This window comes from Pieris brassicae, chromosome 3 (assembly GCF_905147105.1).
Source record: "Pieris brassicae chromosome 3, ilPieBrab1.1, whole genome shotgun sequence".
Lineage (NCBI taxonomy): Eukaryota > Metazoa > Arthropoda > Insecta > Lepidoptera > Pieridae > Pieris > Pieris brassicae.
Window position 1 is genome coordinate 21,458,500 of NC_059667.1, and position 24,419 is coordinate 21,482,918.

The 24,419-nt window shown below is 34.3% G+C and overlaps 2 protein-coding genes across 7 annotated transcripts in view; both read right to left on the reverse strand.

Moving 5' to 3' along the window:
• LOC123706890 (sodium-dependent neutral amino acid transporter B(0)AT3) overlaps positions 1–4,952 on the reverse strand; it is a 42,646-nt gene extending 37,694 nt beyond the window's left edge. For all 4 annotated transcript variants that reach the window (XM_045656471.1, XM_045656472.1, XM_045656469.1 and 1 more), the window contains exon 1: positions 4,898–4,952. The gene's annotated coding sequence lies outside the window, so the exon portion shown is untranslated. The remainder of the gene's footprint in view (positions 1–4,897) is intronic.
• A 7,441-nt stretch (positions 4,953–12,393) lies between these two features.
• Positions 12,394–24,419, reverse strand: part of LOC123707574 — a 61,676-nt gene continuing 49,650 nt past the window's right edge. For 2 of the 3 annotated variants that reach the window (XM_045657729.1, XM_045657730.1), the window contains exons 7-14: positions 22,434–22,544; positions 22,014–22,180; positions 18,891–19,095; positions 17,407–17,553; positions 16,755–16,913; positions 15,368–15,438; positions 14,591–14,764; positions 12,394–14,074 (exon numbers count right to left, since the gene is read on the reverse strand). In XM_045657729.1, coding sequence (XP_045513685.1) covers positions 13,900–14,074; positions 14,591–14,764; positions 15,368–15,438; positions 16,755–16,913; positions 17,407–17,553; positions 18,891–19,095; positions 22,014–22,180; positions 22,434–22,544 — 1,209 coding nt within the window. In that variant the 3' untranslated portion in view covers positions 12,394–13,899. The remainder of the gene's footprint in view (positions 14,075–14,590; positions 14,765–15,367; positions 15,439–16,754; positions 16,914–17,406; positions 17,554–18,890; positions 19,096–22,013; positions 22,181–22,433; positions 22,545–24,419) is intronic. The other variant, XM_045657732.1, reaches the window with a different exon arrangement.

Consider the following 24,419-nt stretch of genomic DNA (forward strand, 5'->3'; position numbering starts at 1 on the left):
AAGATTATAAAAAAAAACACCAAAACGAATTAACCTCTGTAATTATTGAATAACTAGACTAACCTTCATTCATTCATATTTAAATGTGGTCGTGTTTAAATGTGTATTTACACTTCATGCTACGTAAAAATTGTTCATTATTTCATCTATGCCCGCTTGCGTCGGCCTTGTTACGATTGGCTCACGGCCAGAATTAAACTGAAAATCGATGGAACACACAAATATTTTTATACTTCCTGTTATAGAATGCGTTGTAGAGAACCTTTAAAAAGAGTTTATAGATACATAAAAGCTCAGACAATGTGGTTGCTGATGCTGATGAATGATGCTTTACATGATTTTAATTAAGGGTAATTTCGAAACGTGTAACCGAGTACGAGTCGCGTATCTCAAAGATAATACGTTTTTGATATATATAGAAGGGACCTTTAAGTCTAAGTCTCGTTTCTGAATATTATTATCCTTAGATCTTCGGCTTAGCTGAACTGGCATAGTGTTCAGTAGGCAGTAAGCCTAGTTACCACTGGATCGACAGAGTGGAGTAAGTCCGGCTGCACTTCAAAGCCAGTGATTTGCGGGAAGTAGCACTAGAGCCCTGGAGGATTCTCATTTCGGTGGCCAAAACACTTTTTGGGACGCTAAACCAGCGGAGTAAGTAAATAATTAGATCTTCAGGATTAACAGTTATGCTGATAGCATACGTATGCAGTTTTTATTTAGCACAAACTAGAAAAAAAAACACATATTAGAACGCTATTTGGGACAATTGTTTTTGTAGATAAAGATAAAATTCAAGGAAAAAGAAAAACTTTCTTGAAAACATAAAGCAAATGGAATAGAAAATAACAATTTAAATACGTATAAATTGTGTAAAATAGCATGTAATTCGTTTGGTTAAGTCATGCTTTTAGTCATACATGTAATTAATCTTTCAACCCAATTAAAGCCCTGGCTGATGTCATTTTTGACCTTAATTAGCACAGAATTTTCATCCTTATGGGTCTGTAGGGTTTTACATTATATGTCAATTTGTTCCTTAAAGACAACTGTTATAATTGTCTTTGGTTTTAACCAAAACATAAACCACAGATAATATTGATTAAAAACAACGTAAAACTGTTTTTGATTATATTCTATATAACAAAACATTAATGCATATAATTATGAAATATGTTTTACAATAAATTACTGATTTTAGAAAGTTTATTAAATTAAAAAAAATTACAGCTAGGAAATGCAACAGTTTTAAATATGTTTTAATTATCTATTTATAATTTTTTTATTATAATTGTTACGATGTAGGTTAAGGATATTGTTAATACTGTATATTTGTGACAAATCAATTGTTAAAAGTGTTTCAATTACATGTATATTTTCTCATTGACGTCATCTGATAAGGTGACATGGACGAGGAAGGCTGTTCGTAATGTGTTTAATATTTTGGCCTAGAACTCGTGTAGTTACGATAGGGTTTTTAGTTTCAACATTTTCGTTCTGGAAATTTCTACCTACAGAAAAAGCCCCGTGGGTGGCTGGAGGCCAAAGTTAACGAAGAAGGCTTACTATTAGTAAGCCCAAGAGGGGATTTCGGGATTTACTACAGCGTGGCAGATTAATATGAAGGGGGGATACCTTGTACCCAGTGCAGCACCTACAACAAATATGAGCCCCATAAATATGGCCACCCATCAAGGATAAAGGATCAGACTAGTAAAAAAATTAATCATCAGACTTTCTCGAGCGCGTCAGATTAAGGTAGGGTGAGTTAATAATATATTGTAAAGTGTATATTTCACTAATCTGACAATTTGCAAGTGACGTAAAGTTTAATATATAGGCATTTTATTCGTTTAAAAATATTAACCATGAGTAATATTAAGATAAAGTGTGTATTTTGTGGTGAAACTACTTTGCAAAAATCAATAAAATTTACATTAGAAAAATTTATAAATATTTTGTAAACCGGTTCTTCCGGTTAATGATTTTTTTAAAGTTTTTTTTTTAAATTATTACATAATAAATACGAGTTCCACTTGAACAAAACATACACTTTTTGCTATTTCTTTATCAATTAAGTTCAATGATTTAAAAAAAAAATTAATCATCAGATAAAGCGAATCCCGCCAGATAACCGTCAGATTAAGAGACATCACCTCTAGGACATAAAGATAAACCATATATATCTTAATCTGACGCGCTTGTGTATGTCAAAATGGCGATTTGCACATTCTTTTAACGACCACGAGTTCGCGTCATATCCTTAGAAATACTCCCTTAGAAATTCTGACGCGCTCGATTATTATTATTTTTTTCATTTTCAACCCTTACGTACGACCACCCCCACCATGCAAACAATCAGATTAACATACGTACATAATTAAAATTACGTAGGACATGGATGCTATCAATATGTGCCGCGCTCAGGTATGTCTATGGCACAGTATTATTTACATTTTTGAAAATGTATAGCCGCTCCCCCCACCGATGAAAAGGCTTACATAACATTTTTTTCTTATAATTATCTAAGCTTCGCAACTCAATAGGTCTCTATGACGCTCGAGTAAATCTCCATTTAGCATCGTTGGCTCCCCTACTATAATGTGGAAGCGGATCCAACGCAAACTACATCTGAGTTACGTGCAGGCGGCGATGTTAGTGATAAAACTGTATTAATCCCCTTGAAAAAAAATGAGAAGGTGAAAAAGCTTGAAAGGTGGGTACCTCACGGATTAAGTAAAGAAAATTTACAAACAAATCTATGCCAGAACTCTGAAATACCACATTTTTCCTTTTCACTTAATTCAGCGAAGGACTTTCCGAATCGGCTTGATTATGACATTGTTCCTTTGTGCGTATTTTAAAAAGTGTACTACGATAGACTATTATAATTAATTGTTTGGAACCTCTGCTGTCTCGTTACATCGACGCACGAGCTGTAATACTTCTAGGAGTCATCCTTCTCCATTTTCCATTCCCAGTCACCATCTTGGTGACTGGAAATCTTCCACGCTCTGCATTTTCGTTTGCGAACTTTTATGGGTGTCCCATTGGCTCTCTTACCCCTCTATGTTATAAAAAAAACTGTATCTGTCACATAACGGATCTACCATGTGTACATGGATGAAGTTGAGATCCGTTGTTTAGATTGGCCAGCTCGAAGTGTGACTTCAATCTAACTGAGACTGGGTTACCCTAGAGATGAGTAAGATAATAAGAATAAGAGATAAGTAAACATTAGGGAGGTAAAAAGGGAGCAAGAGTGGTACATGGTGGTGAGAGAGAGCATGCCCACGATTCTTATGGTTTGTACATCGGTTTTAAAGAATTCATAAAAATCAATTTAAAAAATCTAGAATTCTTTTCCCGCGTATTAAATTATACGATTAAAAGTTCACAGACTACGTCAGACAATAAATTTCATTTAATTAACTGAAATCGACCATAGAGCGTAATTTTAATTATGGGTTAAATAATTAAAAATTAAAACAAATTTAAAAAGTTCGTATTACGATCCCAAGAGTCTCTACTCCAAAGGGAACAAAAACGAAGTTGGAGGAAAGAAATTTTATATTTAAAAGTAAATTCTTAAATATATATTTTCTTTACGCCTTAAACTTGACTTGACAAACTCGCTGAATTGAGAGACATGTTGACAAAGAGGGGCCCCAATGAAATATATGTTTATACCCAATTAAACATTGCCTGAAGACTTGATGGCGTCATCTTAACTAAATAAATACTGTTAATAGAATATTTTCAAATAGCGTATGAATTATATTATAAATTTTAAAAATATCTGTTTAAAGAAACAAAACAGCAGAATAATACAATTTATGAAAGTGATAAGTAACTCATTTATTGTAAAATAAAGAACCAGGCGGAGTCTATTATTCTAGTTTTTACCTATACTATACTAATTGCTACACACAAATCAACGCGGGGAGAAGATGTTTTAAATAATATATGATATTTTAGGACAGCACAGCTATTAGTTATCAGTTAATATTAGTTATTTAACTTTAAAACTAACTACGAAAATTAAAATTAAATTAATTTAACAGACATATTATTTAGTTATTCATTACAGTGTCATTCTTAAAATATAGGAAACGTTTTCGCAACTCATCTTCAAAATTGTACAACACAACAAAACTTTCAAGTAATTATATTAAGTATAATTGCAGAGTTTTTTGGTAACAAACACTCGCTGCAATGCAAACCTATGTATTAAATAAATTAATCAATGGCGCAACAACATTTATAGGCCTGGGCCTCAGATCTGTTTCTGTTTCATGATTTTTTGTTAATCGAAAAGGCAAGTGGGTGATCAGCCTTCTGTGCCTGACACACGCCGTCGACTTTTTGGGTCTAAGGCAAGCCGGTTTTCTCGCGATGTTTTCCTTAGCCTTTCGAGCTAACGTTAAATGTGCACATAGAAAGATTGTCCTTTGGTGCACAGCTTGGGATCGAAACTATGACTTCAGAAAAGGCAAACCTATATATAAGCAACTCAAAAAACTCAGTTTCTTCGCCCAGCGCTTTTCCTCTTTCCGAGGCCATTTCATCTTTAACCACTTACGTCGAAACAAAATATTCACTAACATTCCAAAACTTACATTACATACATGCACTAAAAATCTCAAACAACATCTTGCCAACCTGTCCTATGCTATTAAAGTTTTTTATATCTTTCTTTCGATTCACCACATCATATATAATGCTATATCTACAGTATAAATATGATATAAATATGATAACCACAAATGTTACAAAAGACTATAAAGTAATAGTACAACAAAACTATTACAATTTTAGATTTTACTAGCAGGTAGGCGTAACAATACTGTTTTTTAAAAAGATCAGCTCAAAGTATAGTATAAATTTTCTTATTACTCACCGTGAAGCCTTTGTTCATGATTTTATACCACACACTTCACGTATACTAATTATCCAAATAACATTTCACTGGATATAAGCGGTATAAATAAATTGGCATTTTGAACTCAGAAATGATAAAATTAAATTATCAAATCGTACATTGCATTTTATGAATATTTATGAATCGTTATTAATTAATTTATTACACCAATTAGTGAGGAATTATTGCCGGCGAAGATCGAAATAAGTAATATAAGTTATTATAATATAAAAGTACGTGATTATAATCACGTTATCTGAAATTGGCAAGCACGGCAGATATATGCATCGTGCGACAAATAAATATTCGTGGAGTCTAGCGCGTGATCAATTTGCGATTTGATAGAAAATTTGTTTAACTATTCGGACTCTCAAGCGTGCGTTTGAACCCTGTGTACCAGAAGAAATTTACTGTGTTTATAAGGTTGCTTTCAATTTCAATTTTATTGTCTGTTTTATACTAATACGTAAGCTTATACAAGGCAGTGTTGGCTTAGTAGATTAGACTCTCACCCCTGAGGCCGTAGGTTCGTTCCTAGCTTATCCACCAATGGAATCTTCTATGTGCACATTTAACATTCGCTCAAACGGTGAAAGAAAACATTGAAGAAAACCGGCTTGCCTTAGATCTAAAACGTCTACGGCGTGTTTTAGACATAGAAGGCTGATTACCTACTTACCTATTCGATTAACGAATGATCAAGAAACAGGTTCAGAAATCTAACAACCTGAAAAGGTTGTAGCGCTACTGATTTATTTTTATTTAAGAATTATACTAAAAGATAATTGATATGTACTCTATACGTACTCAGAACAGATACATACATAATATGTTAGTTTTTTTTTTAAATTTCAAAGTCGTTGGAAACGCAGCCTTTCATTTTTAATAACGTCCCGATCGTAGATATTATTATACATTTATAGTAACTTTTTACTAGTTAATTTTATCTAAAGTAGAATAATTTTTTCTAAAATCTTTTTGGCCAGCGACTTCTGTATAGTTTGTCCATGATAAACATAGACAATCTACCATTTATGTATATTCATTTTCATTAGACCAAGAACAAATTTTTGGCTATTTGTAAGGTGTATGGTATGCGTGAATATATATTTTTATATAGCAAACGAGCAGGAATCTCACCTGATATTAAGTGACACCGTCCTTGCCGTCCTTTTAATAATTATTGATACGCTCTTTTCTTGAAGGACCTTAGTGAAATTGGTTCGGAATTAAATACTGCAGTGGACAGTTGGTTCCACATACTATTGGTATGCGGTAGACACTGCCTTAGGAAACGCTCAGTTGAGGAATGACGGACGTTGGAGATGATACTGATGGTATTTTGTATTCTGCCTTGACGTCCGATGCTGAAACTCAGGCGCAGGGATTAATTCGAACAACACCTATGAATTGAATGACAAACCATGGTGAATGCCGTAGATGATGAACCCCAGAGACCCCACATCTCTACGCAATGCCAAGGGATCGAGCCGCTCAAAAAGTGAGAATATAAATTCTTATCGAAGTAAATGCGATATTGATTATATGTATTATGTATATACATAAAATATTTCGCTTGAAATATGTGAATAATTTTTTTTAAAGTTATCGTAACAAAATAACTCTGCAACAAAGTAATGAGTAAAGGAATGCAGCGCACATAATATTGCTAAGCACTTTTCGCATTTTGTTGCACGCGTAGCGCGTGCGTCGGTTCACAGAGTATAATCTATACTGATAGTATAAAAAGGAAACATTTGTGTTTTTTATCTATGTTTGACTAAAATGCTACTGGACCGAATTCAAAAATTCTTTCACCATTCGAGTACTATATGTATTTTCACTGACTCACATTATATAGGCTATATTACATTAAAAAAAATAAGGATACTAAAAATGACACAAATTATCCATTTATAATCTGTAATCGCGTGTGCTGTGGAAACTATTGACGATAGAACAATAAAATGTTAGACTGTATTATAGAACGTATATAACCAACCAAGATCTACTCGCGAGCCCTCTGGCATTGAGAGTGTCCATGGGCGGCGGTATCACTTAACATCAGGTGAGCCTCCTGCCCGTTTGCCCCCTATTTTATAAAAAAATTAAAAAGAGAACTGCTTTACCCATGGGCATCGGTATGTTGGCCTATTCCGAGTCGGCACTCCAAAACATTTGTTGATCACTCCAAAACTCCGTAACGTGATGTTACGAATATAAAAATGTATTAAATATATATTTGTTGTAAAGTAGAATATGTAATTATATTGATTAGATTATGAACGTAAGTGTGTATCTAATAATCTGAAAGGAAGTAATTAAAAGCTAAGTAAAATAAAACTTTTATATATAAATATCTCTATAGATCGGCTTCGTAGACTTTCCCACTACCATGAGATCGGTGTTGTAGACACTTAAGGATCGTCATATCCCCTTAAATGTCATTGCTGACCATGCGGCGTACTCGTGGACAATATATTTTTGCCTTGACTTGATTTTTCAATAGGACGTCGCTACAATAATAGAAAAGACTGCTGGAGACCAAGAACATAGGCTCTCTGGTCTTTGATTTTCTCATTTGGTGATTACGTCATCAGTCATATTACCTACACATTGTATAAAATAAAATCAGGCATGTGCGTGTTCTACCCGCAATAATCTTAGTATGTATGGTGAGCACGTACGTACGCACGTCTATTGCTAATAGACGTTAAACGCTTTTCTGCCATTAATATTTGATTGATTTACGATGGTTAGAAACATTTTGGAAATAATATGCCTAATTAAAAGTGTCGTCTATGTAAAGAAAAGGTCTAAACTATAATAATAACTGTAAATATAGAAGCATTAAGTTGTTATAATGTTAAGTTCAATGTCCTTATTGAAGTTCAACTGTGTTGATTGTGTTAGGTAGGTATATGAATAAATAATTTTTAAGTCAATATAAATGTATAAACTACACTTTATATAATGCTAGCGTAAGATATATATGTGAATCAATAGAAATCACTAGTAAATATCATATACAGTGTAAAATATAATAATTGACCAATTTTAATATGACAAATAATGTAAAATGTTAAAATCCTTTAAAGACAAGGTAAGGTAAGGTAGGGTGGACTCAATTTCCGCACTTAGACGCGTAGTCGGTCCGTTGTGCGTAGAAGCCCTGGCTAATTTAGCCAGGCTAACTCCTTCCAGAAGCACAGAAGTCTCCCGCGCACTTCACAGGCTTCGCGGAGCGACCTCACTGTTCCGGTGATTTTTGTACGTTGAATAGCCACAGCCTCGCATTCCAGGACTACGTGGGTGACTGATTCCTCTGCGCTTAAACAGCCTCTGCACAAGGGGCTGTCTGTCGCGCCTAGGACGAAAAGATGTTTATTAAGGAGACAATGGCCCGTCCGTCCTTTGCGCGCCTTTTTGTACCATATTCTTGCAATAAATTATTATTATTAAAAACAAACATTATTTGAGCGCGTATTGTTATTAAGGGTGTAATGAAGTGTATGATTGTATGGAACTCAAGCTAAACCGACCAACGCGGAGTGATTTTGACGCTTTAGGTTTGCCGTTATATATATATTAACATTTTTTGAAATATCCACATTACGTGATAGCAATGATTTATATTAAAGGGAATTAAACATTAAAATAAAGCCACATTTATGTACTGGACACGTGTAATTCCATTCCATTCACTCACTAGGTAAGTCTACAAACTATATTTACAATATATAAAACAAATTTCCCAAATGTAGAGATCAAAATACAATATTATTTATTGCGTAACATACTTCACACGATACATCGGCTGACTTGTCTCTATATGAACCGCTCTTCTGGTGCGACTACTAAGTATTGTATCTAAATACAAATACCTACGTAACTGCCACGAGCCGTTGTTTTTTGAAAAAATATTCTAACGACAATAGTATAAATACTTCAATATGTTTAGATATTACTTTAATTCAGAATCGACACTTACTTGACTTGTATCGCGCAAGCATTGGTAAAAAATGTATTAGATTTTGACATATATTTTCAGGGCTGGATTTAGGGAAGGGCAACTGGGGCTACAGCCCCAAGGCCTCCACAACTAGACCTCGAAAAAAAAAATGATTTAAATTCCGACTAGTAAACCACTTCTTTTAATATATTTTTACATGTTAGTTAAATACTAAATCTACTTGGTTTCACAATAAATTATTGATTGAAAAACTCGACTTGTTTGTTCATTGTATTTGGAAAATAATATGGGGTCTCCACTCCTTTGTTGCCCCGAAGCCTTCATAGCCATACCTCTAAATCTGGCCCTGATGATTTTCGGAATCTCATCCTAAGTCCCAACTCTGAATCATGTGTCAATGGAATTGTTTTACATACACTAACGCTAAACGAATTTGTATTTTTTTTTTATGAACTCATCTGTTGTTTATTTATACACTATTGTGTTATATGTGTGTATTTATTAATACATACACAATCTCTTAATGCAAAAGAGCGAGTCCGTATGGCAATAAAATTAGCTCACGCTATACCACGTGACCATTTTCATACAAATCCGTTTGGCATTAGTCACGCTTAAGTGGACACTAAATATTGGGAATTCTAGTTGAAGTGGTCACCTCCCACGAAAACTCGAAACGTCGGAAAAAAATATTTAAAATTATGTAAAACAATTATAAGTTTATAATAATAATACATAACACCAATCCGTTGAAACAGTGTTTTCTTTAAATTAATAAAAGTTAAATAAAAGACAATACTAAATTCTAATTTAATTAAGATTTCATTCATTTATAAATATACGCTTTCCCAAACATATAACTAACAAAGTTTAATACTTGATACACATAACAGGCAATTTTGAAGCAAACCATTCAAATATGTCAGCCGATTTCTTTTAGCGTCAAAACTACTTAACAACACTAGCACTAATTTAAAGAGTACAAAAATAACTTAGATATGGATTACATATGTAACATATAGCTCTATCTGCTGTCAAATAAAACAGCATGTATGTCGGATTCATGTAACTATATAATAATTTAGTTAACTGCTGCATTGTTTTTATAACACTATGCGCATATGTTATTATTCTAGGTACATGTTCTTCGCATATAATTATCAAATCAATACAAAATATTGTTAAAAATCTATTTTAAACGAGTTAGTATGGAGTTTCCTGCACATTCTTAGCCATATGAAACTACCTTTTGGAATGGGCATTTGATAAATATTTGTATTCACACTGTTTCATTCGACTGCTCCTTTATATATGTATATTTATTGTTATATACTAGGCAGCCTGCTCAGTACTAGAACACACAAACCATTCTCTATAAATGTCTTAATTAAATTATTTAAAGAAATAATAAACTCAATAAACATTACTTCGATACATCATATTTGACACATAAAATAACCTTGCAAGGCGGGAGTTTATTTTTTTTGAGTTAGAACTCCACAATGGCTTATTTTTTTCTGATTACAGTTCGGTAATTTTACGATTTACCTTCACTGAAGCATTCTTCATATAAACACTGTCCATTCGACAGAGCGAACACTTTATGTAGCTTGACAGTTGTCATTTTCGGAGACTGAACTGTCAGATGTCAAATGTGATGTATTAAATTGGTCCGTCTGTAGTAGTGTCGTAACTCATAAATAAAATAAGTTCGAGAGACACATTATACATATACTGTCTTTTTTATTTTCATTTTTGTACCCAATGGTACTTTTATTAACTCCATTAAACCAAAACAAAAAATCACACAATTATGTATTCAAAAATAGTCAATAAGAAAATCGAAATTTCGAAGAAAAAATTTGTTCCATTAGAATTTATGATCAACTTGACTTACCTTTTTACCTGTTTTATCACACTGCTTTTACCAGACATCTGTCACTTTTCATCACAGCGTTAACACTGTTTAACAGATGAGTATTATAGCTGAACAGTGCAATAGGACTTTGGGTATGATCAGAGCCGAACATTAGCACACGCTATGCTTCATGTACAGTAATTGTGCAGATACCGGCAAACTTCTTGAGCATTAACCAAGGGAGTGGGGGAAAGTTTGCGCATCGTACACTGATTTACCAATCACGCGATCGACTCGTCGCCGCCCCCCTCCCTAAAAATCGCATCTGCGCAGGCAAGGACATTTGTTCAAGATGTTTGCCGGTATCTGTAAAGAATTTTTTCATCTCTGTTTGTCTTATTGTATTTAGGTTAATATGAAAAGAGATACAATACTTTCGATAAAACAGCGCAAATTAACTGTTTTTTTTATGTATATGGGACTTTCATTCAAAATAAGTTAAGTCTGTTAGTTAGCTAATCAGGCATAAACCTTAGATTATCACGGTTGTTTAGAATCTTCGAAAGGTTTATCAAATATTTAGGAATTACACAATCTAAAAATAAATAAACAATTTCAAATCGTATTTTAACCTTTTACGTATTTCATTACGTTAATTCTTTGGCACAAATTTTGTGATATCAAACTAAGTGATGTAATATTAACTTGTTAATCACTTATTATAATTGACAAAAACAATGCACTTCGACTATTAGAAAGAGACGGGCGTCGCACGAAGCGCTATCTCTGTCACACGTTCGTGCCATAGCTAGCGAGAAAATAGCTTTGTTCTAGTATGAGAAAGAATCTGGTTTAAAATATTTCTAATTTGACTATAAAAATATATAAATCACGACACAATTGAAATATAATATACGAACTATTCAATATATGTTTATGATTATTAAAATACGAACTATATTTAGCTATCTCTTTCTAAAGGTCGATGCTCATTTACCCTCCGAATCAGTAGCGACTTTAAATTGACTCCAAGATGTGACAAATATATTTGAAAATATTATACAATAATGTAGCTTCATACCAATAGACCATCGTTTCTCAACCATTTTTATATCGCGACCCACCAAAGCAAAAAGTTACGTAAAAACGTAATTATAATAATATGTACATAGCGCGCTATTTTACGAGTCTTGTACCTATATGTAGTCCGTACTTATTATTTTAAAACAATCCCCCCAATTGAGAAACGATGCAATAGATATACTATGTATCTAAAGCGATTAACTTACACAAATCTGTAGAGGATACCAATTTTTCAATGCGAATTTTCTAGAACATTTAATTTGTACTATAAGAGATTTTCTCTTGAGCCTCTGAGAACGCATTCGACCAAAACAATGACATACTGAAATCATATTTAACGCAGTCTCGATTTCAATGTTACCTTTACAAACAGGTATACTGCGCCTAATTTCAATCCCACTTCTGGACCTCAAGGAAATACAAACGCGGGGACACCATAAAAGCGATGGGATGACGACATGGTCTCTGGTGAGGATGGAGGATGCTAAGAACATATCCAAATGGAAAGTTCAGGCCTTTATATCATCTTTCTCACAGAACACGGGCCTGGGAGCAACGGGCCTGGGAGCAACGGGCAGACGCAGAGTACTCGCGACTTCGTTGGCGGCCTTATTTCAGGAAGGACCAAAACAGTCCGGACGAAGGCGCCCTAAAGAAAGTTGGACAAACGGACAGAAAGGTCGCGCGTGCGTCACCGGCCTTTAAGAAATTGGTACGATCTTTTTTTGAGTACTAAAACGTTCTGTTCGGATTGGACAAAGGGGCAAAAGGCACGCGAAAGCGTCGACGTGCTTTTAATGATTTGGTACGCTCTTTTCTTAAGAACAAAAACAATCTGGCAGAGTGCGCCCTAAAGAGTATTGGTCAAATAGGCAGAAGGCTCGCGTGTGCGTCGCCGGCCTTTCAAATAATTAGTTCGCTCTTTTCTTGAGAACGAAAGCAGTGTGGTCGAATGCGCCCTAAAGAATTGGCCCTCTACGTAAGATCACAATAGTGCCATCTAACAAGTTTACTTTTAATAATACTTGATAAAATATGGCGGTATTTCTTATATACAATGATATGGATATAACATCAAACATTTTTCTGTCAACTTAAACAGTTCTCACATAAATTCATAAATGGGTTTAATTTTAACAAATTATTTTTAAAAAAAAACTGCGTCAAAAACTAATTGGTACTCAATCAATATCTATTTTACCTAAAAAAGGAATGAAACAGCTATCAAGACGATAACCTTTTTACCGATTAATTTGGCAAATTTCGACAGTCTTAAAACAGCTTGAAAGAACTATCACAATCACTTTTGTACATTACCGATCGTTACGACAATTGTAGTTTAACCATTACCGTTTTACATTACCCATTGATACAGTTGCAACGATATTCCTAACATTAATAATTACCGTTATTACCATTTCGACGCGATATTACATTAACATTACCGTTATTACCAAATTGACGCAATATAAGTTGCAACTATATTACTAACATTAATATTGACGTTATCATTATGACGCGATATAACTATGCAACGGTATCACTAACATTAACATTATCGTTATTACCATTTCGACGCGATATTACATTAACATTACCGTTATTACCAAATTGACGCAATATAAGTTGCAACTATATTACTAACATTAATATTGACGTTATCATTATGACGCGATATAACTATGCAACGGTATCACTAACATTAACATTATCGTTATTACCATTTTGACGCAATATAAGTTGCAACAATATTACTAACATAAACATTATTACCATTTTGGGGCAACATACCACTGCAACGATTTTACGTTATTACCACTTGTAAATTTTAACGTAATAAGTTTTAGCGTTAACCAATGACGTTAAAGTTATAACTGCATTTATGGTTATAATTATTTAAACCTTTCAGTTGTTTTTCGGTCACACGACAATTCTGTTATGCATTTTAATAAAAATTATGGAGTTTTATGAAAACCACTTCGAATGTTTTGACGATAAAATGTAATAATACTCCAGTACTTTAAATGATGTTTTAAATTTTTTTTAACAGAATGCCGTTTTAACACATCATTTCTCACCCTTCAGTGCTTGTTCGAGGACATTTTTTGAGGCAATTTCGACGGTAACTGTCTTGCTGATGGTGCACAGCTGCGGCTCGGCGTCATCTAATGGTTCGGTGATAATTCTTATTGAGGCAACTCTTGCGCGACGATATGCTGTTAGAGTATGGAAACCCAGATACCTAGAAAAAAAAGACTCAGATTTAACTACGACACAAGATTTTTAGCATTAGATTAACAGCTGACACTTCGCACTTCAATTTGTCTCTGGCTAGCTGTGATAAGGGATGATAAAAGAGTGGCGAAAGTTTCTTGCCCGCCCTACGCCCTTGACTTGCGAACTGCTAGTCAATGTAAATTTCATTTTCTGACGTTCATACGAGTAAGTACTTGTATACCTTTAATGCATTTTAGACAATTAAAATTAATACATTGGGTTATTATAATCCATTTAATTTACGTTATTTTGGGGCAAAAAAGAATCCGGATATCGGATAAAATCCCCCAAAATTTGTACGAAATATCGCAAAAATATCCAGGATACCAAATTGAAGAAAAAAAAATGTAAATATATTTTTTCTCTTTAATACAAAAATAGAGAGACAACTTCGTAAAGCGCGTTACATCTGTACCGGTGTACCGGATAAGAAGAAGAAGAGAGACACAATTTCAAATATATATATCCAGAAAATACTTACTTGGCGGCGACATAACAGACGAGCAACGCTCCCCCCGTTCCAAGAATGCGTGCGACGGGGGACGGGTACAGCTGAACGACGCCCCACGCGAACAAACCCGACAGCGACATGCAGATGAAGGCCAACGTGATACGGAGGAAGTGGACGCCCGTGAAGCCGCGTTCCCATAGTAGCCTGTGGTTTTAGACAAAACTTAATTTATATGAAAATGACAGTTCGTGTCGACAAAGGACGACGTAACTTTGGAACAAAAATATTCAAATTCCGTCTTTATATTGCAGTGTTAAGATACATTTTCGAATTCATAAATACATGGGCTGATACCATCTTAATTCACTACCAGTTCATTATCAGTGGCGCTACAATGCTCTTTAGTTATGGGCCTAAAATTCGAATTCGAAGTCCTGAACTCCTAGGTGACTTTGAACCTGATAGCTAATATTAGATTAGACACATTTTATATCATTTTAAATTTATATATATATATACACTGATGAAAACAATAAATTTTAACTGGTACTCAGTAAATCACGACTTTATTAAGGAATGGTTGATGTAGGTCACATACAATCACTACAATTTTTATTTAAAAAACATGATTTATCTGGTGTAGTTAAAATTTAACATACATATATGGACTGTTGGCCAGTGTCTAATTAGCTAAATAACTGTGTTTAAATTGCTTGTAAGTTAAAAAATAATAAAGTATTTTTTTGTTTATCTAAAATATTATAAATATAATATTTGTATATACAATAGCATACCCCTGTCCCTTACCTATTAGTTTCTTCAACGTTGTATGGCGTGTTGCAAACTTTGCACTTCATACTGTCTGGAGTGCCGTAGCTCTAAAAAAATATATAAACTTATAAGCTGTCTAAGCCCAGAGATAGATAGATCTTAATATCGCAATATCTATAAACAATTTGTAATATAATAGATAAATGCAACCTTTCCAAAACTCTACGTAATATGTATGTATTTTCGTAAATTGTTTCAGAAACATCAGTGAACTTTTGATATACTAAATTTATAATCTTATCGTATTTAGTTAGTACGAGCCAGAGCCCACTGCTCACTCAGGATTTCTTTTATAAGCGTAGCGATTACCCAACTCAAACTCAAAATATCTTTATACATATAGGTGTTAAGTAAACATATGAACGTCAAAAAGAAGTTAAACTAATTGTAAATTTACTTTTATACTAAGCAAATCAAGGGCGTAGTGCGGGCAAGAAGAGCTGGCAAGAAACTCTCCGTCACTCTTTTTAATCGCTAAGTATTGAGTCATACAAACTGTTTGAGCTGGAGCAAAACAATCCCAATTATAAAAAGCGTTATTGATTATTTTCGTTCGTATTCACTGATAATTATCGAATTTCGTTTGGGTGTTTGTTGTAAAAACGAATACAATTTCCATATAAGGAGTGGTTTATCTTCTGGAGCCTAGTTGGTCGTACACTGAAATTAGTTCTATTTCACGAATTATACTGGGGAAAGTCACCATTTGAAGAAGAAGGGGAAAGTCACCTAAATCATGGCAGTTACGCCCCGAGAGTATAGCCAGACGTAGGCAACTCTCTTCTACATTACAGTTATTCGTTTTATAGCAATTAACTAAATCATGGCAGTTACGCCCCGAGAGTATAGCCAGACGTAGGCAACTCTCTTCTACATTACAGTTATTCGTTTTATAGCAATTAACTAAATCATGGCAGTTACGCCCCGAGAGTATAGCCAGACGTAGGCAACTCTCTTCTACATTACAGTTATTCGTTTTATAGCAATTAACTAAATCATGGCAGTTACGCCCCGAGAGTATAGCCAGACGTAGGCAACTCTCTTCAACTGCTATTTATTTATCCACACTACGTCGCCTTATACAAAAACATACATATAAAAAAGCAGGTTACATAAGTTATACAACGGCCTTATCGCTAACAAGCGATTTCTTACAGGCAACCCTATAGAACAATAAAAAACGCCTACAGAGGGTAAAGTAAAAAAGTGTTTTAACAAAAAAGAACACATAACTAAAATCTATAAAAAAAAATATTATATTGAATTCATTCGTTTCATAGCAATTAACATTACATTATTTCGTATAAAATCGCGAGTGGTTTATATAGACAATTAATTTTAGTTTCGACAATTTCCAACTCACCTCAATGAGCCATCTCTTCAAACACTCATGATGAACGGCAGCCACGTCGCCCGTGCATCGGCAAGGTCTGATCAGGGGATCCGATCGTGAGCTGTCGTAGCAAATCCAGCAATCACGGACGGAACCGATGCTACCAACGAGGGAGTCTGTTTCCACATTCTGAAAATGTATATAAATTAAATAAATCATATTAAAGCCATGTAATCTGAAGTGGAGTGAAGTTGGAGTGTTCTTCTACATCATAAATATACAATGGGGGCGACAATTACTTGATTTAAAAAAAATCTGTGATGCAACCTTTTTAGGTCTGGCCATCGGATTTCCGATTGATTTGATGATAATTTGTCTCATAGGCAAGTAGGTGATCAGCCTCCTGTGTTTGAAACACGCGTAAGACTTTTTGAGTCTAATCTTCGAACATTTAACATTGGCTCGTTGTGCTTTGTCGTTCGAGCGAATGTTAAATGCACACATGGAAAGTACATTGGTGCAGAGCCGGAGCTCGACCCTCAGAGATGAGAGTCGCTGAAGCCGCTAGGCCAACACTTTTCTATGTCTGTCTAAAGCATTTACTTTTAAAGGCTTAGACAAGACGGGAGGAGTTCCTTTCTGGACCAATTATTACAGATACATCACATATTAGTACACTCACCAAAGGATTTGGTAGACCCCCTATAGCCACTGGAGGGAATCGATAGACGAAAGAGACGTACAGTACCCGGCAAATAGTGAACCAGTTACGCGTCACAGCCAGAAATAGACGCCATTTTTGGTGCCATGTCATCCTATATAGCTCCAGCTGAGAATTATGAGTACTAAGTAAAGGCCCATTTGCCCAGAAAAAATTGCTGCCCAAAATGGTTCCGCGAAGCTTGAACAATCGACTATGAGGCGTGCAGACGAAACCATGTCAACACAATTTTCAGCGATTCAATTAGACCATGGTATTGACAAAGGTACAACTACGAAAATTTTGGATTTCCTTTGGATTCTATGCCGAAGTATTTGAACTAAATTTTGCGAGAACTTGCCACATAAAATACTGTTTCTATTTTGTTAACTAAACCGTTAATTAACATCAGTTAACTTGTTCATGTATGTAACTGGAAGTAAATTTAACAATAGCATTTTATATACAGTTCTGTTTTTGACATTGTTTTCATAAGTGTACATTGTGTTACCTATATGAATAAACGATTTTGAATTTATTTTTTTTATGCCACAAGTGTCAATTGTCAATTTCATTGATATGCAAAGTACATATTTGGTTTTCTTTTGTAGTTTCCCAACCTTTTACTTTTACCTTTCACTATTGCCATAATATTAAGAAAAAAAAACATAATTAATTATTTTAATTTCTAGGAAATGCGTTTTTAGCGTAAAAGACGCAAACCACAGCGACCAAGCTTTTTAAATTGGTTTTGATTTTCTTTTTAATAATTTTAATTATTACTTTGTACTGTATTTTTATGATTAATTTTAATGCGGACATATGCACACGCGATCAAATCGGTATTCATGATTCAATTAGTTCTCATAAGGACTCATAAAGAATATGTAATATAAATCAAATTTATATTTCTATACATAATTCTACTGCGCGTGTATATATTACTGAACTCCTCTTAACCGATTTGAATTATTATTTGTATGCGTTTGGGTGGCGCCCTGGATGGTTTAGAATAACGATTGTCAAACCTAGATATGGATCCCGGCTGTTATGAAACAAATTCAGTTTTAATTTGAAATGACGAATTAATTCAAATAATTCGGCATGGACACACAATCCATAAGTCTAGATATTTTGATAGATTCAATACATATTTTTTACTGAGGTAATCTGTGCTAGGATGAGTCAGGGCTACCAATGTGGTCTGAAGAAGCAATTGTTGTGCAAATGAAGAACATAACAACACTGAAAGCATTAAAGCTGAAGACCAGCGCAAACAACACTTAACACCATCATAAGAAGTGTCTTATATTTGAATAGAAAACATCAAGAGTTAAACGAAAATTAAAAAAAAATAACCATTTTTAGAAAATTTATTAAATTTAATTTATTAGATTAAAATATTTAGTATGTTATTTGAAAAAAAATAGTTAGTAGTTACATGATAACAGTTAAATAGAACCCACCTTGTTGTCCTGGTTACTCCCGGGTCCTAGTAAATCGGCTAGCCTGGCCTCGTCCAATTGCTTGGCGAGCAGACGTCTCGGATTCAATATCCACAATTGTTCGGGTGCCATACAGTTCCACAGAACACAAGGAAACCATAGCGTGACACCAATTTCAGCTAAACGGAAGACCAGGTCGTGCCAATTGCGAGATACCACTGGAACCCTGAAAATGTTTGGACTAAGTATTATCCCTTTAAAGAGGTTTCCTTAATATTAAAAACGTTTATAATATATAATTAGTCTGGCAATATAATAAATATTGGTACATAAAAACTTTTAAATAATTTTTAATTTGGAACACGTATATTATTTTATTCTTTCGATTTTGCGCCATTCCACATATTTTTCCATGTTCATTATCAAATTACAATATGGAATGGGCTGTTAAAGAAAATAGGATTGCAGGCATCGCCTTGCTCAAAGTGGGTATGGAGCCGCAGTCATATTCCAGACACTTCAAAAGCTTGGTATCAGCTGTATTTTCGTATATCGTACTATCGACCAGAAAACATCGTGGCGGCCGCGTGCTGTTGGAACTACAAAGGCTGTTAATGCTGATAAAGCCAGAATTCATCGAAACCCCATTAGGAAGCACAAAATACTATCGCGAGAAATGAAGATTCCCTCTAGGACTCTATCACGTATTATAAAACAAGACCTGAAGCTCGGTGCTTATCCTCGATACAGGACATGCCCTAACTCAATCTTTACAATTAAAGAGAGTGTATTGATCCAAACGCACGCACAGAAATATCCTCTTTAACGATGGAAAAACATCACGATTTATTAGAACACACAATAAGCAAAATGATAAAAGTGAACGCTCACAGTTCTAAAGAAGCTGCTCAAGTGCTTGTATAGGTACAACGTGGTCATCATCCTGCTTTAGTTATAGTTTGGTGGGGCGTGTCTCATCAAGGAATGACAAAACTACATTTTTTTGTGAAAAAGGAGAGAAAACTTCAGCCAAAGGGCCGAGATGCAGTCTTGGATGTTTTAAAACCTCTCAGCAATACATTTTTTTTGAAATGAAAACGTTGCCTTTACAGCTGGATTCTGCATCTGATCACAAGGCACGAACCACCCTTGGCTGGAAACCAACGTTCCGGACTTTATAAGAGCTGAAGACTGGACCTCATCTAGGCCTGTTCGAAACGACACGTAGATATTGAGTCTCTTAAAAAATCATCATCAAGCAGTGGCGATTTCCCTTGGAAACAGTCAATGCATAGATTCGAGGCCAAACAGATTAAAGACAATAAAATCCAAAGGTCGCCATTTTATTTTTTGCGGAGACTTTAACAAATATGTAGGTATTATTTAATAATATGACATATAACGTTTAACATATATCGATACGCCTTAGCTCGCTTAAACAGGCTACATAGGCGTATGAATATTCAGGCAACCTAACTTCTTAATATACCACAAACAAGACGAATAAAAAGAACTAGTGTAGTATCAAAGTGAATCTACTAGACTGAAATTTTGACGCGTATCACGCTCGTATATAAGTTTCTCATGTAAATAAAATACAATTTTTGTAATGAGAAAAATAATGTTCGTTAAACATTATCTCGGATACACGAATTATAGAACATTGGAACTGTTAATGAACATTAACTTAGTGTAAACTATTCATTAGTATTGAGGAAAATTAAGTAAACGTAATATTAGTTATTAAGTTGTTTTTTTTTTTAAATCAAATGTATGTTGTTCACGCCATCCACCTATAGTCCTCTCTGTTCACATTTCCTATCCTTACCGCACCAATTCCCTAAACAGCCTTCTTTCTCTTTTACCATCTGCAAGTGTAGGAGGAGGGGACCATTACACATGCGCCCGCGCCTTTAGAGAAGACAAAACCGCCGACGCGAGGTCACGCGTGTGCTTGCGCTTGCGCTTCGTTTGCTTACGGTTCCGCTATTTTGTGCTTATACAGTGAAACCTGGTTAATTGGGATCTCAAGGGACCGAGACATATGTACCAATTATTGAGGGTTTTCAATAATCCAGTTTTCCAATTAAACACGTTTAAATTTATAGTTGTCTCATTTACAGAGGTGAAAATGTTAATAAAAATGCGTATTTTTGATGTTATGAATTTAATGTAGGTATGAATGTACATGCGTGCGACATGCGACATGCGACACACCGTGGTCGCCCTCTTGCACGGTGGGCTGACGAGCTTAAGAAGGTTGGTGGAGAGGATTGGGAGAAAAATGCTCAAAACAGAGAGAGATGGAGCCAATTGGAGGAGGCCTATACTCAATAAGAGGTCCTTGAAAAAAAAAAAAAATATATATATATACATATATATATATATTATGTGTGTGTTTATTTTGTAAATTTTCAAGGAATAAATGAGGCTTAATTATTATTATTATTATTATGAATGTACATACATAATGTATTGGCGTCGAAAAAAAATACGGTAAAGTTTATGACTTAAAGTAATCGGTAATGTTTGCTTGTATTTGATTGCTAGTTGCTAGCAAAACATGAGATATGTAGTACTGACAATCAAAGCATGCGCGAAAGACGGCGAGAAATGTATGAGCAAACACGTCAAAACGTGTTGAAACCTGATTAATTCGTCTCACTTATACAGGTAATTGAGCTACAGAGTCTCAATTATAGAGGTAAACATCGAAAAAGTCTTAGAATTCAAATCTTATTTAACCAGGTTCAAAAAGTCCCATTAACAGAGGTAATTTAATGAAAAAGAACCGGGTCTTCGTTGCAACTCTCAATAATAGAGGTTTCTCATTTATCCAGGTCCCACTTAACCAGGTTTCACTATACTTTTATTTATGGTCCTCTCCCACGGAGACGGCTGAAGAGACTGAGGACTATTGGTGAGTGGTGTTTCAATATTTTTACGCCGCATTCCACTTGACCCTCGGCCTACTTTTGTAATAAAGGCTTATTTTTATTATATTAATTATTAGGCATAGTTATTGTATAGGCTAGATTGTAAATCATGTATCACACTAATTTTTAGTAGAAAAAAAAACACGTTTGTCAAATTTGACACCGCAGACGAGAATGCGACAGACGGACTTAGTTAAACATGACTTACTTGGCTTTCCAAAATTCGCTCAATGTCTCAGAGGCGAGGAAGCCAACGATGAGGATCAGCATCAGCGCTTGACTTATGAGGCCCAAACGGGATTGGTGCAATTGGGAGTGGTTCACTGAACGTGGATCCACTGTTCCGTCCACCTCCGCTAAGTCCGTTTGGACGCCCTGAATATTAAAAAAAAAAACTTTAAGGACACAAGTTAGTAAGTTAAAATAAGAAATTTATAAAACAGTACATGAAAAGAATGTTTTGTCACGTTCATTTATATTGAAATTTACATAAGAATGACAGAGACACCGATTTGTTGTAATTGTACGCCTTACCACCTAAGTAACAAAGTGCCTGGAGTGAGAGCAATCCCGATACCAAAGTGCTAATACTTATCGTCTGTAATGTTACCAATACCAAGAGACTGACCTGCTTGACCAGTGTATCCTGTACATCATCACCATCAGCGGCTGAAGAGGGACCAGGTCTCGATGTTACGATTGTACACACCTTAGTCTCGCGCAAGAATTCACCGCGAAGCTGTCAATATAAAGATTGAATAGTGAATCTAACGTATCATTACAAAATTTATTGATGCAGGCAACCCACCTGGGTAAATCAGGGTTGCCTGAAAGAAATCGCTTGTTAGCGATAAGGCCAACCGTTGCATCAATTATAATTTATACGTTATTTGGTTTTCTAATCTAACGAAAGATAAATAAAAAAAAAATTGTGACCGTATTCTAGAAAATAAATATTTTATATGTTAAATAATGTTATCAAAACAAAAATGTAAGTGTACACATGTAAGAAGTGAAACTTCTTTAAGAACTTGACAGAAATTAGTTAAATAAAGGTAAATAAGATAAAGTTTAACAAAAGGCTTTTATTATCATAGACATGAATACAAATAATACAATTATTTCATTTTACCTTATTACTACTAAGATTATTACATAATTTAATTAATTGTAATAGAATTATTACTATCATTGTTATCGTTATGATATTTTTGTTATTAATGGCTTCGAATCTGTTCCAATCAACCCTGGTAGGGACAAGAAAAAGATGGCGCGTAACGGAAAAATGTGACGCGTAACCGAATAATGTTACAGTATTTTTTTCCAACGCCGATAAAAAGTTTCACTTCAAAAATATCAATGGCTCAATTGCTAGAAAGATATTTTATTTCTACATACCACAAATTTATAATTAAAAATAGTTGCACAATAAGAATATTTTCTGTATGGGAGATGTTGACAAGATATTGTTTGAGATTTTTAGTGAATTTTTGAAATGATAGCGGAAGTGGAAAAGACTTTCTTAAAGGGTCTCTGCGAAAGAAAAAGTGTTAAACAAAGAAAATGCGTTGTGCGTTGTATATGATGTGGTGTGGTCGGTGTTTGTTTCCAAAGAAGTCTGTTGAAATTGGAGATAAAAATCTAGGAGTCTTTATAGTAAAAATATTTATTTTTCCTCCATGCTCTGTGCTAAGAAGTTCCAAAGACAATACGACATTATCGTACAATTTTAAACCACAAACGGTGTAATGGTCCATCACTATCTATTGTTCATTATAATTGCGCATCTTAATTCATTTTCCTCTTACTATATTTGAAAATAATGCCAGCTAATTTTATTGTGTTTATTTTCGCATATGGTCACCCCAGCTACCATTACAAACTCCCTATAATTTGCATACCACCTTAACTATTGAACAGATTTAACTATATGAATTAATTCATCAGTTTTTTGATTATGTATTTATTGTATATACCAAAAAGTAGGTATTAAAAGCTATTTATTTTTTGAAGTATATAACATCATACACAATGTTACACCTACAGTATTGTTACAAGAAATATTTTCTAAAATATACAACAATTATGCTTAACATAAATGTTACAAAAAATTAAAAATACAATAATTTTTTGCCAAAGCCAAAAAAAATTACCAGAAAAACTTTTTTTATTGTAGGTACTATACTGTTTAAGCCGCATCAAAAGCATATTATTCGCGGTTATAATTTGAATAGCTATTATGATAACTAGCTGTAGGATTAATCAAGTAAAAGGTCACAAAAAAATTACGTGTTTTTTCACGAAGATTTAAATTTTCATAATAATTAAATATATCGCCTGTAATAAAATTATTAGACGGAATTTAATTACATTATGATAAAATTAAAGAGCAGTGGTCTAGTGGCGACAGTGTGCGACTCTCATTCCTATGGTCGTAGGTTCGATGTTCTTTATATGTGCGCATTTAACATTAGGTCTTGGTTTAGGAAAACATCGTGAGGAAACCGGCTTGCCTTAGACCCAAAAAGTCGACGGCGTGCATCAGGCACAGAAGGCTGATCACCTACTTGCCTATTAACAAATGATTACGAAACAGAAACAAAAATCTGAGGCC